The sequence below is a fragment of the Piliocolobus tephrosceles genome, chromosome 16, assembly GCF_002776525.5.
Source record: "Piliocolobus tephrosceles isolate RC106 chromosome 16, ASM277652v3, whole genome shotgun sequence".
Taxonomy (NCBI): Eukaryota; Metazoa; Chordata; class Mammalia; order Primates; family Cercopithecidae; genus Piliocolobus; species Piliocolobus tephrosceles.
Genome location: NC_045449.1, coordinates 65,191,867 through 65,207,774, shown reverse-complemented (window position 1 = coordinate 65,207,774; position 15,908 = coordinate 65,191,867). Strand labels below are relative to the sequence as shown.

General features: G+C 37.5%; 1 protein-coding gene across 1 annotated transcript; it reads right to left on the bottom strand.

Annotated features, from left to right (window-relative positions):
- Window positions 1–309: 309 nt before the first annotated feature.
- On the bottom strand, window positions 310–850 carry LOC111542581 (myosin light polypeptide 6-like). The gene has a single exon (XM_023212112.2). It carries the CDS (start codon window positions 848–850, stop codon window positions 395–397), a length of 456 nt encoding a protein of 151 aa, XP_023067880.1. The 3' UTR covers window positions 310–394.
- Window positions 851–15,908: the final 15,058 nt, after the last annotated feature.

The window sequence follows — 15,908 nt, the reverse complement described above, 5'->3', positions numbered from 1 at the left end:
TCTTCGGCACTGCCAGTGTTTGTTCATCACAGATTTGAGGAAGTAGAGAGGATATGGGATAAATTTCTATTCTCTTGTGTATGTGTGCATGCGTGTGTATAGAGAGTGTCCTGTTCAGAAGCTTCTGAGCAACAAGGATGTTCTACGTGGTGATGGCAGGTGTAAGTATAGGAGTGACTTTTTTTGGGAGGGGAACAGAGAGCAAGTTTATTTGGTGAATGCTGTTGGTAAATATCATCCAAGAAAGACAACATGGGAAAGGCACTGTGATAAGAGAACCTAGGGAACCTTCAGGATAGATAGAAAATCTCACCAGGGGGAGACATGGGCTATGGGAGACTGGGAAGGTCCTCAGCCATTCAGCACCATAAGGATGAGCTGCCCCATGGGCCTGTCACCCCGACAGGATGTGCCTCACAAATGCTTCATTGTCGATACAACCATTGCTGCCCTCATTCCCTGCCACCACCACCTCTACCTCTTCCTCTGTTATCTTCTCACCCAGTGTGACAAGAACAAGCCAGAATTCAACACCCATGACGGTGCCATTTCCTTCCTTGTCAAATACCTGAAGTCCTTCTACATAATCTTCACAGGTGCCCTGGTCCTTGTTCTTGGCCACCGTCTGCAGTATGGGCAGAAGGTGCTCAAAGTCTAGCATCTTCACGTTCATCTCATTACTCTTGGGGTTCCCCACAACCTTGAGCACCTCAGTGTTGGTGGGGTTCTGACCCAGTGCCCTCATCACATCCCCATATTGGTTGTACAGGATCTTGCCATCACCTGTTCGGTCAAACAGCTGGAAGGCCTCCTTGAACTCTGCAGTCTGGTCCTCGGTGAAGTCACACATCGTGACTGCTCAGCTCTGTGGGACTTTTCCCTGCAGTAATGGCCAGGAGTGGCTTTTTATAAAGGATTTAAACTGACATCTGCTTTTCTACCCTGTCCCAGGCTTTCTTGGTTAGTAGCAAAGGGTGACTTGAGATATAAAGTGAGCTCTGGCTACCTCTGAAGACTTCTAGCCCATGGTTAACTAAATCTCACTTATTTGGGAATAAAGACTATTCAAAAGTTTGAAGAATCCTTCTCTCTTTCATCTCCACCCCTCCCTGGGGATGAACCCTGAACCACACTCCTACTCTTACACTAAAATCCCCTTATTAATCCATTTAAAAATTTCTTCATGAGACCTTATTCATTTTCAATGGCTTTGATGTTGCTATAACAATGGACTCAGAAATTGTTTTGGTTAAGGAAATTCGACTCTCTGGAAAGCCCCATTCCTTCGTTCCCCCTTTGAAACATGCCTATAATGATTGTGACAATGTACTGTGGCAATATAATTCCCTGTCAAACTTTTTTAAGCTCTTCCTATTCTTAACAATGTCTTGGGGATATTGCTTTCATGTTTTGTCCCCACAGTAGGCATCTGCCCAATGAAGAACACCATAAAAGTATTTTTAAATGATATTTTTATTTATTATTAAAACATTTTTAAGGAGACAAAAAACTCTCTTATACATTTATCACTTCATATTATAACTACTTTTCTTTTTAAATTCCTGTACATTCTTTTGAATATCTGTGATAGTTGCAAAGATTTAAGAATGGATAACTGAATTTAGCGGATGTATGACAACTTCTTTTGTCATCTGTATTAGCCTGTTTTCATGGTGCTGATAAAGATATACCCAAGACTGGGAAATATACAAAAGAAAGAGGTTTAATTGGACTCACAGTTCCATGTGACTGGGGAAGCCTCACAATCATGGTGGAAGGTAAGGAGGAGCTAATCCTGTCTTACATGGATGGCAGCAGGCAAAGAAAGGATGAGAGAGATGCACAAGTGGAAACCCCTGATAAAGCCATCAGATCTCATGAGACTTATTCACTACCATGAGAACGGTGTGGGGGAAACAGCCCCCATGATTCAAACTGTCTCCCATCAGGTCCCTCCCACAACATGTGGGAATTATGAGAGTACAATTCAAGATGGGATTCTGGTGAAGACACAGCCAGATCATATTGTTCCACCCCTGACTCCACCCAAATCTTATGTCCTCACCTTTCAAAACCAATTTTGCCTTCCCAACAGTCCCCCAAAGTCTTAACTCATTTCAGCATTAACCCAATAGTCCACAATCCAAAGTCTCATCTGAGTCAAGGCACATTCCTTCCACCTATGAGCCTGTAAAATCAAAAGCAAGCTAGTTACTTCATAGATACAGTGAGGGTACAGGTATTGAGTAAATACAGCCATTCCAAATGGGAGAAATTGACCAAAACGAAGGGCTTACCGGGCCCATGCAAGTCCAAAATCCAGCGGGGAAGTCAAATTTTAAAGCTCCAAATGATCTTCTTTGACTCCAGGTCTCACATCCAGGTCATACTGATGGAAGAGGCAGGTTTCCATGGTCTTGGGCAGCTCCGTTCTTGTGGCTTTGCAGGGTACAGCCTCCCTTTCAGCTGCTTTCATGGCCGGCATTGAGTGTCTGTGGCTTTTCCAGGCAAACAGTGCAAGCTGCTAGTGGATCTACCATTTTGGGGTCTGGAGGACTGTGACCCTCTTCTCAGCTCCACTAGGCAGTGCCCCAGTAGAGATGCTGTGTGGGGACTCAAACCCAAATTTCCCTTCTGCACTGCCCTAGCAGAGGTTCTGCATGAGCACCCACCCTGCCCCTGCAGCAAACTTCTGCCTGGGCATCCAGACGTTTCCATATATCTTCTGAAATCTAGGAAAAAGTTCCCAAACCCCAATTCCTGACTTCTGTGCACTCACAGGCTCAACACCATGTGGGAGCTGCCAAGGTTTGGAGCTTTCACCCTCTGACGCTACAGTCTGAGCTGTACATTGGCCTTTTCCAGCCACAGCTGGAGCAGCTTGGATGTGCAGCACCAAGTCTCTAGGCTACACATAGCATGGGAACCCTGGGCCCACCCATGAAACCGTTTACTCCTAGGCCTCTGGGCCTGTGATGGGAGCTGTGAAGCCTTCTGACATGCCCTGGAGACATTTTCCCCATTGTCTTGGGGATTAACATTTGGCCCCTCATTACTTATGCAAATTTCTGCAGCTGGCTTGAATTTCTCCTCAGAAAATGAGTTTTTCTTTTCTATCACATTGTCAGGTTGCAAATTTTCCAAACGTTTATGCTCTGTTTCTCTTTTAAAACTGAATGCTTTTTAACAGCACCAAAGTCACCTCTTGAATGTCTTGCTTCTTAAAAATTTCTTCTACCAGGTACACTAAATCCTCTCTGTCAAGTTCAAAGTTCCACAAATCTCTAGGGCAGGAACAAAATGCTGCCAGTCTCTGCTAAAACATACCAAGAGTCACCTATGCTCCATTTCCCAACAAGTTCCTCATCTCCATCTGAGACCACCTCAGCCTGGACCTTATTGTCCATATCTCTTGAGACTTTCGTCAAAGCCATTCAACAAGTCTCTAGGAAATTCCAAACTTTCCCACATTTTCCTATCTTTGTCTGAGCCCTCCTAACTGTTCCAACCTCTGCTGGTTACCCCGTTCCAAAGTTACTTCCACATTTTCGGGTATCTTTTCAGCAACATTTCACTCCTGGTACCAATTTACTATATTAGTCCATTTTCACACTACTAATAAAAACATATCTGAGACCAGGCAATTTACAAAAGAAAGAGGTTTAATTGGACTTAACAGTTCCACATGGCTGGGGAAGCCTCACAATCATGGCAGAAAGTAAGAAGGAGCAAGTCCCATCTTACATAGATGGCAGCAGGCAAGGAGAGAATGAGAGAAATGCAAAAGTGGAAACCCCGATAAAACCATCGGATCTCATGAGATTTATTCACTACCAAGAAAACAGTATGGGAGAAACCACTCCCATGAGTCAAATTATCTCCCACTGGGTCCCTCCCACGACACGTGGGAATTATGGAAGTACATACAATTTAAGATGAGATTTGGGTGGGGACACAGCCAAACCATATCATCATCATTATTTCTTTATTTTTTTCTGTACAATCTAATGGGAGCTTCAGACAAGAATTATCATTTAATTAGTTGGGTTTTTATCTACATTATTCTTGCTTCTCCATTCACATTTGGTTAAATGTATTTATCATTAGTGCATCTCCTTTTCCTCCTTCTCCTTATTCTTTTTCTCCTATATCATCTCCTCTTTCTTCTTCCTCTTCTTCTACTTCTTACTCTTCATAAGTAAGACACTACCAAGTATTTCCATGAATTATCTTTTATACCCTTTATCACAGCTCTATTATAGAAGTACTATCCTATTTTAGAGGTGAAAAAATGGAAGCTCTAGAAAGGCAAGACACTTTCTGAAGATCAAAAGCTAGAAGTGGTTAAAACAGGTCAACTTTTTGCCAGCCCCTAAATTCCTGTTCTATTCTATTCATTCACTCATTCATCATTTTAATTCTTTCATTGAGCAAATACACATTTAATACCTAATTATCTTTCAAGTACTATACTGGGTGCTTAGTTAGATATAAGAAATAAGATGTAATATCTATGCTCAGAGAGGTTTGTATGGGACGTGTGTGGTGTTTGTGTGTTTGCTGTGGGATGCCAAATGAGCAAATAATTCCACTATTGTATTTCCAATGTGATTGATGTAGTAGAGATAGTTACAAAGTGTCACTTAAGTACTAACGAAGTGTCACTCTGGAGAACCAAATAAGGATTCACAAGGATCTGTATTTTGAAGGATAAATTTATATTCACAAATGGAAAAGACAGGAAGAACTTTCAAAGTTATAGAAGATTATCTTTTCTTTTAGGAATAAAAAGAAGTTCAGATTAGCAGGAATACAGGGACATCATGGAATTATAGGGAAATGATTGTAGAAGGTGTTAGGGGTAGGATGTGAAAGACAGCATTCAGTTCAGGAAACAACAGAGAGTTAAAGGGGAGGTTTAAGGTCTCCTGAGTTTTTAAAAGAAAGATGTGAATGACATATTTTATAATAGCAACTGTATTTATTCATACATTTAGCCAACAACTATTTATGATGCATTTTTTTGTTGGCAGACATTTTGGAAAACAATAGATGAGCAGATTATAAACAGGAATCAGATATTCAGGAAATACACTCTTGTGGGAAAAATAATACATACTAAAAAGTCTAGAAAATAACATTGTAAGATGATCTGATCTAAATTTTATGAACATGCTGCAGAGACAGGGGACAATGGAAGATATGTATGACAAGAGGAAGAGAAAAGAGCGAGCCACCAAGATACTACCTTCCATCACATTAAAAATTACTTTCCTCTAAGAACAAAACTAAACATAAAATTAGTGATTATGAAAGAAATGTTTGTATCTCAGTGAAGAAGAATCACACTTAGAAAAGGTTTATTCAGACTCTGATGATAAATATGACCTATATTCTTTATGCTATAATGACTTGAGTTTCCTGGATGGAATTGACCCAATGAAACTTTCCCTTGAGACAATCAAAGTCTCTTTTAAAAAGACTAGCAAAGATTTATGTCATACATTTCCAGTCCACAGACAATACTCAGAGGCCAACAGGGATCCCGTAAATGACGAAGAGAAAGATAAGATGTTGTTAGCCTGAGCTGAGCCTTCTGCTCATGGTTGGTGTACTTCACTTGCAAAAGCCTCATAAATGTGGTCCTGCTGGTGCAGTCTTTAAACATAAATATCACAAAGTCTCTTGCTGGGTTTTTGGTGGGGAGCCAGGGTGTCTATTGTAATATTCTTAGTCTCTGGGTCCAGTCCTTGACATCAGCTTCCTTAAAAATAACTCAGTTTTACCACTTAGCTAAAGGTTCTTTACATATCCTCAAAATACACTGATGCTGCACTTATTTATGCAGAAAAGTTGCTCCCAAACTGGGAACCTTTGATTTTCTGTCGTCAAAAAGCCAGTGTCGGTACAATGATTATAAAAGGCTTCTTAGATCATGTGTGAACAAATAAGTATATGAAGAAAGTAGTAGTAAAGACTTACTTTTTGTTTTTCTGTTTTTTATTTTAATAGAGAGAGTTCAATTATGGATAAGTCATAGAAACACTAAACCTTTTCTCTTCACCTCTGCTTCTATTTTTAGAAGGGAGATTTTTAAAGTTCCAGACGATGATGAGGAAATGACGTGTGTGTAAGCTGCCATGTCTTTAATGATTAAAGTATTTTGAAAGTTAGGTGAAAAGGCAGTCTCCAGGGATGGTTATGTCTGCATGGGAACAAATAGATAAAGTTAATCATCTCAAGAGACTTCCAGCACAATGTAAGCACTAGACTTTACTCTTCCCAGTCTTTCTTGTACGTGGGACTTGGTGTCAGACTACATTTAGGTTATAAACAACAAGAGGGCAATGTTTCTTGCCAACTGGCTTGTTACCCCATGCTTTCCTATGCTGCCATAAACATTTTGAACATTATTAAATGTATTTTTGAGAATAATGGTCATGGAAATGTTACCCATTTAGAATGGAACAGAATAACCTAGAAATAAAAAGAATGGAAATGTCTCTAAGAAGTAACAGTATATTTTTTCTTACTTCTAAAGGATGGGATCTCACCAATTTTAAAAGAACAAAAAGATATATCCACTAATATAATATATTCTGGATTTCATTTTGAATCTCAATGAAAGCATGTCGATTCAAGTTTCCTTGCAATGTAGTGCTAATTCACTATTCTAAGAGATGGTGGTGGCACACTACTCTGAACTATGGAAACCATAAGCCTCTAATCTAATATAATTCAATGGTCTCTATTATATACTTAGTAGATAATCAGGGTAATGGAGTGACCCTTAAAATCAGAGGGCTTGTCTTAGTGGCCTTATGCAGTCCGTATTTTCTGTCTACCTCTGTTTCTAATTCTTCAGTCTGAGCATCATAATTTCTGACTTCTCTTGCCATGCAAGCACGCTCTGAAGAACTGAACTGATTTCTCAAATGCAGATGCAATGGTGACTATGTGATAAGCTAACATAAGTTATCAGAGTTTTTGTAGCCACTGACAAATGCCAGGAGGATATATTAGACAACTCTCTCAGTTACCCAGCTGTCCTCTCATGCCCACATCAGAATAAAAAGAAATATTTTTTGCATGGAAATATTGTTTCCATATTTGTATGGAAGCAGCCAAATCGTTTGGTCCTCTGAGCGTTTCATAAAGGAATAATAAAAGTCAAGGCAGCCAGTTCACTGCAGGGGACTCCTGAGGGTGGAAGAAGAATTTCAAAAAATTACACATATACACACACACACACACACACATTGAACCATGATTCACTTAAGAAACCGAAGGTAACACCTTGTAGGTTTATCAAGAATAGAAAAGAAAGCCCAAGTTTCAGTATGTACACAAAAGGATAGGCGAGGGCAATTCTCATAAGTGTGTTGAGCTTGACTACACAGTTTAAATAATTATCTGAAATATTTAGATAAATATCAAACGAAAAGCTCAACACATTTTTGCTGACATCTAGATATTGAAAGAGCCATAATTTCTCTGCCTGTGAACAAAGTGATTCTTTTCCTATCTCTATAGGCTTTGCTGCACTCTGTTTTCTGATGTAATTAAACTCTTTTACAGTCTTTGTTAGCTGATTGTAGGCAAGGAGTTTCAGAAAATTTCAACTTGTCACTTCTTAAAGCACTGTTTCTGTTCATATATGATCCATCAGTAGGGGATTAAGAATATGCCAGTAGTTAATATTAGTGATAGGAACTTGAAACAATATTATGTTGGACTTTTCTCATTATATTTTTCTTGTGGTTGTTCATTGTTTATGAATTATTTCTCTGGGGAAGTTGTAATTCTACAAAGGCAGAAATTAAGTCCTTATTTTCTTTGCCCTAACATAGTCATGGCTCAAAACTGATAAGTTCAGGACTGATAAGTTCAGGAATTATTCTGAGTATAAAAAACTCAAAACTGATAAGTTCAGGACTGATAAGTTCAGGAATGATTCTGAGTATAAAAAATTAATGAATTAATGTCATCGAGGCCTTTAAAGCTTTGAAAATATCACAAGGGAATTTACTGAATTTAAGATGTTGTTCCAAAAAATGCACAGTATAACAGTAGGAAGCTGAAAGTGAAATATTTTAAAAATATGAGAAAGAAAACATCAAGAGTATAGACCAGGAAGAGGTTTGTTGTTTGACTGAAAAGGAAGGAAGAAGAAAAGTTCAAGCAAAAGAGTAAATACAATATAATTGGATATCATCCAGGCTTCTATTTCCTGAATTGCTTTAGGAGATACTTCTGTGGTATGTGATATTCGTACCCATCTTCTTGTCTGTCTGTTCTGTCTAAAACGATTTTTCATGTACAGTAATTATATTTTGGGATGAGGACAATAGTGAAGGATATGATTTAGACAATTTTCATGAAGTGGAATGAGGTCATTAAATCTGCTCACATTTATTACAGCTTTTTTTTTTTTTCTTTCTCAGCATATGATAGGGATTGCACAGCCTTGCCCCTCTTGAATTTAAGCCATGAAATGGGAGTGAATGTTATGTTACACTTCTGCTGAAGTCTTCTTTTTTTTAAAATTTCAACTTTTAGTTTAGATTCAGAGGGTGCATGTGCAGGTTTTTTTATATGGATACATGGCATGATGCTGACGTCTGGGGTATAATTAAACCCATCACCCAGATAGTGAGCATAATACCCAATAGGTAGTTTTTCCACCCTTGTTCTCCTCTCTCCCTCCCCCTTCTTGTAGTCCCCAGTGTCTACTGTTCCTAACTTTATATCTATGTGTATCCAGTGGTTAGCCCCTACTTATAAGTAAGAATATTCAGTATTTGGTTTTCTGTTTCTGTGTTAATTCACTTAGGATCATGGCCTCCAGCAGCATTCATGTTGCTGCAAAGGACATGGTTTTGTTCTTTTTTATGACTGCGTAGTATTCCACGGTATATGGGTACCACATTTTCATTATTTAATCTACCATTGATGGACACCTAGGCTGTTTTCATGTCTTTGCTATTGGGAATAGAGCTGCCATGAGCAAACATGTTCCGTAGTTCCTCCCCCTGTCTGGGTAATCTTAGAAGCACAAGTTGAGATGGAGCATTCTTTAACCTACATTTCTGTTTGACTGTAATGTGTAAATCCTCCTGACAGTCATTTTCTTATGTAATATGTAGGATGAGTAAAAAATATATTTTCATTGTATAAAAAATATATTTTCATCTGCTAACTGTTGGAACTGTTCTTGATGATTGAAGAATAATCTGTCTTGTTCTGACTGATACAGGGCATTACATAGATGATTTCCTGAAGACCTCTGCCCCTGCTAACATGTAAGAGGTTGGTTTGCCTACTTATTTCTGGGATGATTCCAAATTCCCCGGTGGTTCTGATCCAGGGATCAGAAAAAAATATACAATTTACATACCAGCTGAGAAACTCTGGAAAATCATAGAAATCTTTTCATTAATCGAGGAAGAAAGAATATAGGCAGTTTCTCTGAATAGCACACTCCTGCTTTCTTTGTAGTTTCATTGATCTATTGATTTTATGTAATTTGTCCTCCTTCTTGAGTTAGTTTAGGAGATTCCATAGAGTAACCCTACTCCGGAGCCATCCTTCTGGATCACATTTAAAATAAGAGTGGAGGAAGTGTTTGAATTCAGAGAAACTCAGTTATCTTCAGTATCTTTGACCTCTAGACTGCAATGTGACACACATGTAGTGCTGTCAACAGCAGAAACAATGAGCTCCTTAGCTTATATTGGTAGGTTTTCAGCTACTGCCTTCTTTATTTCAGCAACGCCAATATGAAGATTATCCTCTGATAATCTGTCCATGTATGAAAAACATTTTCAATCTCTGGGGGCTTCTCACATTCTTAGATATTTTCCAAAATAGTTCTTTTCTTTTCTTTTTACTTTGTTTGTTTGTTGAACGTATCTTTACCAAGGTAATTTTATTCTTTCTCTTAGAAAGCAGAAAATGGTATATGAACAGCTGGGGTTGGGGGTGGGGAGAACGAAAAGCAGAGCATGTTTTTATCTGATGTCATATTGCTTATGAACAAACACAATACCAAGTCTTAATTCCTATAATTGACTGTGGGAAAATGATTAATATTTGTAATATTGTGAGTGGGTAGGAAAAAGAGTGTAAAACACACTATATAAATCATGGAACCAATTAAATACGTGTTGGGGTTGGAGGGAGGGTAAATTCACTAAGAAAAGGTGTTTTCATTATTTTTTCTTTCGTCTCTTTTCAGAATGACACAGTAGGAGTAGATAAGATTGAATCTCTTTATTTTTTATTTATATGATTAAAATTGCTGGTGCTGAAGTTTCTTTCAGGTTAGTTCTCGTTAACTTTTTGAGGGAACACATATTTTTCATGAGTAATAGGCAAAATAACAATTTGTTCACGATGTTGTACACTTCTCAGTGAGATAATGTAACAGAAACACCTAACGTGCTTCCTAGATAAAAAATACGTCACTCCTGTATTTCTCAAACTATTAAAAATTGGCTCAGCATTTGTGGGTACCTTCTACAGTGACACATAGAGTTTGAGAGTGTGTGAGAAAATAGCAGAAATCACAACTCCTGCCATAGAAGAACTCATAGTTTCATATAGAAAATTGGGATTCTGCATCATGAAGGTTAATAAGCTCAACATAGGTTTGATGTTTAGTTTTCTTAGTAAGGTAAGAGAAATCCAAACCTCCGGCTCTACATTTGATAAAGATTTGATAAAGGTGAAACTAGTAATGCCTTTTCTATCTACCTTACATGTGCTGTGTAGATAATAAATTATTGTATAACTAAAAATCTCTCTCTCTCTCTCTCTCTCTCTGTTTTGTTTTGTCTTGTCTTGTTTTGTTGTCTCTCTCTCTCTCGTTTTGTTTTTGTTTTTGGAGACTGAGTTTTGCTCTTGTCTCCCAGGCTAGAGTGCAGTGGTGCAATCTCGGCTCACTGCAACCTCAACCTCCACCTCCCAGGTTCAAGCAATTCTCTTGCCTCAGCCTCCCTAGTAGCGGGATTACAGGCGCCTGCCACCACGCCTGGCTAGTTTTTGTATTTTCACTAGAAATGATGTTTTGCTATGTTGGCCAGGCTAGTCTCGAACTCCTGACCTCGGGTGATCCCCGCATTGACCTCCAAAAGTGTCAGGATTACAGGCGTGGGCCACCTTGCCCATCCTAAAAATGTCTTTACATTTTTAAACACATTTAAGATTAATGTGTGGATGATGAGAAATATGCATTACAAAAGAGGAATGTGTAGAAACAGTACAGTAAATTCAAAAGCTACCAGAGTGATTCAGAAACCAGGAGCTAAAATGCAATTTTAGGGCTATGTAGCAGGAAGGAAAAGAAACAGACAAATGTTTGAGACACAGTAATTATTCTGTAATTCTGAAGCCTGGGCAGAGAAGTTAAAAAGAGAACTAAAATATTGAGTCTAAATGACGGCAGGGACTGTCCTATCATTTACAGTGACCTGATTCAGAAGGAGGTAATTCTGAAGTGGTGTTAGAGACAAAAAGTTTAATGTTAGTCATGTTGGGTTTAAGTGATGGAAACCCAGCCAGGTCGAATATGTTTGTAATGCAATTGACAACATTGAACAGGAGCTCCGGAGAGAAGCCCCCATGAAATCTTGATTTACAATAATCAATGAGGTTTGTGAGAAAGAAGCCCCCCCAAAATAAAATGTCTATAGTTTTAGCACGCAACAGATTTATTAAAGATACATTAGAGACATTAAAAACTGTAAAGAGGCCAGGCGCGGTGGCTCACGCCTGTAATCCCATCACTTTGGGAGGTCGAGGCGGGTGGATCACAAGATCAGGAGATCGAGACCATCCATCCTGGAGAACAGGGTGAAACCCTGTCCCTACTAAAAAAAAAAATACAAAAAATTAGCTGGGCACCGTGGCGGGCGCCTGTAGTCCCAGCTACTGGCAGAGGCAGGAGAATGGCATGAACTCGGGAGGCGGAGCTTGCAGTGAGCGGAGATCTCGCCACTGCACTCGGGCCTGGGCGACAGCGAGACTCCGTCTCAAAAAAAAAAAAAAAACTATAAAGAAATACAGTGAACCAGATGATGCCCACATAATTGAAAGCTTGGAACGAATGGATAATTTTTAGAAAAAGCAAAAGTTACACAGCTGGACTCATAAAACATAGCCATGTTTAGGTTAACATTAGGAGATTATATTAGCCAAAAAAAAAAAAAAAAAAAAAAGAAAGTATTCAGTACCACCAACCTTCCCTCCAAATGGAACTGCCAGATAGTTTTGCAGGCAGTTTTTACCGCATTTTAAAGGATCTGTAACTTATGTACGTTTTCTATGGACAATAGAAACAAAAGAAAGCCATATATTTAACAACTGTACAACAAAAGGAAACCTGTGAATTTCAATTCAAGAACATAACAAGGATCTCTGTTAGCAGTTCTTCTGCTCAATATTGAATTAATGGTTCAAAACAAAGTAATACATTTAAAAACAAAGTGACGTAAAGATTATTATGCTTGTCATTATCATTTGATATGATTGTCTCCTAGAAAAATTTCATATACTCCACAAAGTGTTGGAATTTATAAAAATTCAGGAAGATTGCCAGGAGAGTACGCAACATACAGAAATCATTAGCATTTCTGTATAGCTGCAATAAACATTGAGAAAACAGATACATAATGTATGTAGAAATATATCTAACAAAATAAGTGCTAATTAAATGAATGACAAAATATACCATGTTCATGGATGGAAAGATTCAATAATGTAAAAACATATGACTTTTCTCCAGATTAACTAATACATTAATTTTAAGTACAATTAAAATCCAGGTACAGTTTATCATAAAACTTGACAAGCAGTTCCTAGAATTCATATGAAACAACAAAGAGCCAAAAGTGGAGGGATGATTCAGAAAAAAATAGTGGAAGTGGAAGCACACAATAGATATCAAGACACTCTGCCACTACAGTAATTAGGCCTGTTTGATATCTGCACAAGAGTGAAAACAAGTAAGTTAGTGAAATAGAATGGGGGTCCAGAGAAAGATCTGTACATGTATGGAAACTTTTTGTTTTACAAAGGTAGTTTAAAACTAGTTGAGAAAAAGACAAATGAGTAAGTGGTATTAGATTCTTTGGTTATTAATCTGAAAAAAAATAGTTAACACAATACTGTAATTATAGGTAGATTAAACATTTGTGTGTGTAAAACATAATTTTTTAAAAATCAAAAGAGTATGATCTCAAGTTAGGGAAGGATTTCTTAAACAAAAAAAAACACAAACCATAATTGAAAAATATTAATAAGCGTGGCTATTTTAAACATAAAACATAATTTCAAGGAAAACATACCATTAACAAATTAAAAAAAGAAAATCCATACAATTAGAAGCTATAAATAGCAATGCATTTAGACACAGAATTTATAAATAACTACAAGTCCATTAGAAAATGAAAAACAACTCAAAAGAAAAATGAGCATGTGAACAAGATATTCACTAAAAGAAAACCTGAAAGTTTTATAAGCTTAATTTTACTAGTAATGAGAGAATTTCAAAATAAAAATAAAAGAAAATTTCTTTTCATATGATGGCTCATGCCTGTAATCCCAGCACTTTGGGAGGCTGAGGCAGGTGGATCACCTAAGGTCAGAAGTTTGAGACTAGCCTGGCCAACATGGTGAAACCATGTCTCTAATCAAAATACAAAAATTAGCTGGGTGTGGTGGTGGGTGCCTGTAATCCCAGCTATTTGGGAGGCTGAAGCAGGAGAATCCCTTGAACCTTGGAGGCAGTGGTTGTAGTGAGCTGAGATCGCGCCATTGTACTCCAGCATGGGTGACAAGAGAGAAACTTCATTTAAAAAAAAAAAAAAAAAGTTCCTTTGAATAGTAAAAAGCACAGAACAAAACCTTCTAAATCTCAATAAGGAGGATAATGAACAAATTGTGTAATATTTATAAGATGTCATAGAACATACAGTGAATGAACTAGAGAGCTACACATATCAACATGGGTTAATCCAAAAGCTCATTACAGGAGTTTTTCAAAAAGCAAAAGGATGGATACATTTCTTTTGGCATCAAAACACAAACAATTTTTATGTATTTGTCTTCTGGGCTGCTGTCACAAACTAGTACAAATTTAGTGCCTTAAAACAACATAAGTTAGTCATTTTATTTTTGTAAGTCAGAGGTTGAATTCTTAACCTTAATCTGCTGAATTCCTTTTTTCATGTAAGATAACAAATTAACAGTTTCTAAGGAAGGGAATGTGAACATTTTGGGGGGTTATTTTGCTCTGTATCACACTTTATATGTTTAATGGAGAAATATCTATTGTAGTAAAATTACAGAAACATGCATGGGGATAATTGGTACATAATTCAGGATATTGGTTAACTCTAGATTGAGAAATTAGAGAAAAATTGGATTGAGAAGAAATTCAGAGAAAGACTATTGTTCCTCCATTATTTACGATTTAAGAAGATGGATTTGAAACTAACTCTAAAAATTCTAGGGTTTCATCAAGTTAAGTGAAGGAGAGGGTAAGATGAAATAACACTGTATTTTTTTATCATAACATTTATATTTATCAGTATCTTTGAATATTTCATAATAAAATTATTGAAAAGGAAAAGAAAGAAAATGGAAGAAAAATTTGTGTGAAGAATCAGTAAAATATTGAATCAGTGAAGTGGATATTGTGATAGTTGAAAACAGGTAAAACTAGAATGTTTAGGCCAGACACTTAAACCTCAATAAAGTAATAGAGGAGGTTTTTGGCTGTGAGTGATGAAGAGATGATGATATTAGGGACTTACAAGAATACGGAAAAACTCAAAGCAATCATGATGAGTGTGGTAAGGAGTAAAATGTTGAGTTAATAAACAGATCCACCAGAGTAGATGGTCAACTACAAGAAAAAGTATCAGGCATTTAAAAACACACAGTTAAGTTTAGAACGGTCACTACAAAGAATGTGATTGAAGAAGGTTGGAGGGATAGACAAGAGGGAGTACAGACAAGGATCAACCAAGTTAGGATCACCCACATTGACAGTATACTCCACAGTGTTTTTCTACTTTTCTTAACGCTTTTTGGAAGTCTACTATTTTAAACAGTAGGGGGGAAATGGATTATTTTGGTGGGAATTTGCATGAGAGACAAAGGGATAATGGATTCTAGAATTACAAGAAAAGCCTCAAAATAGATAACTATGGATTTCAAAATAAGGAAATAGGTAATTTTTTAAAAGGCAGATCTGAAGATGAGAAAAACTAGAATTCAAAAATTAGATGGGCCAGGATGAGCAGATTATAAAGTTAAGTAATTATACCAGATGTGGAAGAACAGGCTAGTTAAAGGATGATTGCATGAAAATCTGAAAAACTTCAAATTTGTGACCTAACATGAACTTAACATAAATTTTGATGAAATAGACTTGAAAGTTTAGTGAGGTGAATGATAGTGTCCAGGCATCAGCAAAGCATTGTGGGCATGCTAACCTGTGAATGACTGTTTGCACATCTCTCAGTTTCCTAAGACTTACTAAGACTGTATCTCTCTCCATCAAAAGTCATATGGTTTGGCTCTGTGTTGCCACTCAAATCTCACCTTGAATTGTAATAATCCCCACGGTTCCTGGGAGAAATCACATGGAAGGTAATTGAATTATGTGGGTGGGTGTTTCCTGTGCTGTTCTCGTGATAGTGAATAAGCCTCATGAGATCTGACAGTTTTATAAAGGGGAGTTCCCCTGCATACACTCTCTTCCCTGCCACCATGTAAGATGTGACTTTGCTCTTCAGTCACCTTCCGCCATGGTTGTGAGGCCTCCCCAGCCATGTGGAACTGTGAGTCAATTAAACCTTTTTCCTTTATAAATTATCCAGTCTTGGATATATCTTTATTAG

Bases quoted from the DNA above. Each gene is read 5' to 3' on its own strand.
- LOC111542581 (XM_023212112.2), bottom strand. From the start codon at position 850: ATGTGTGACTTCACCGAGGACCAGACTGCAGAGTTCAAGGAGGCCTTC.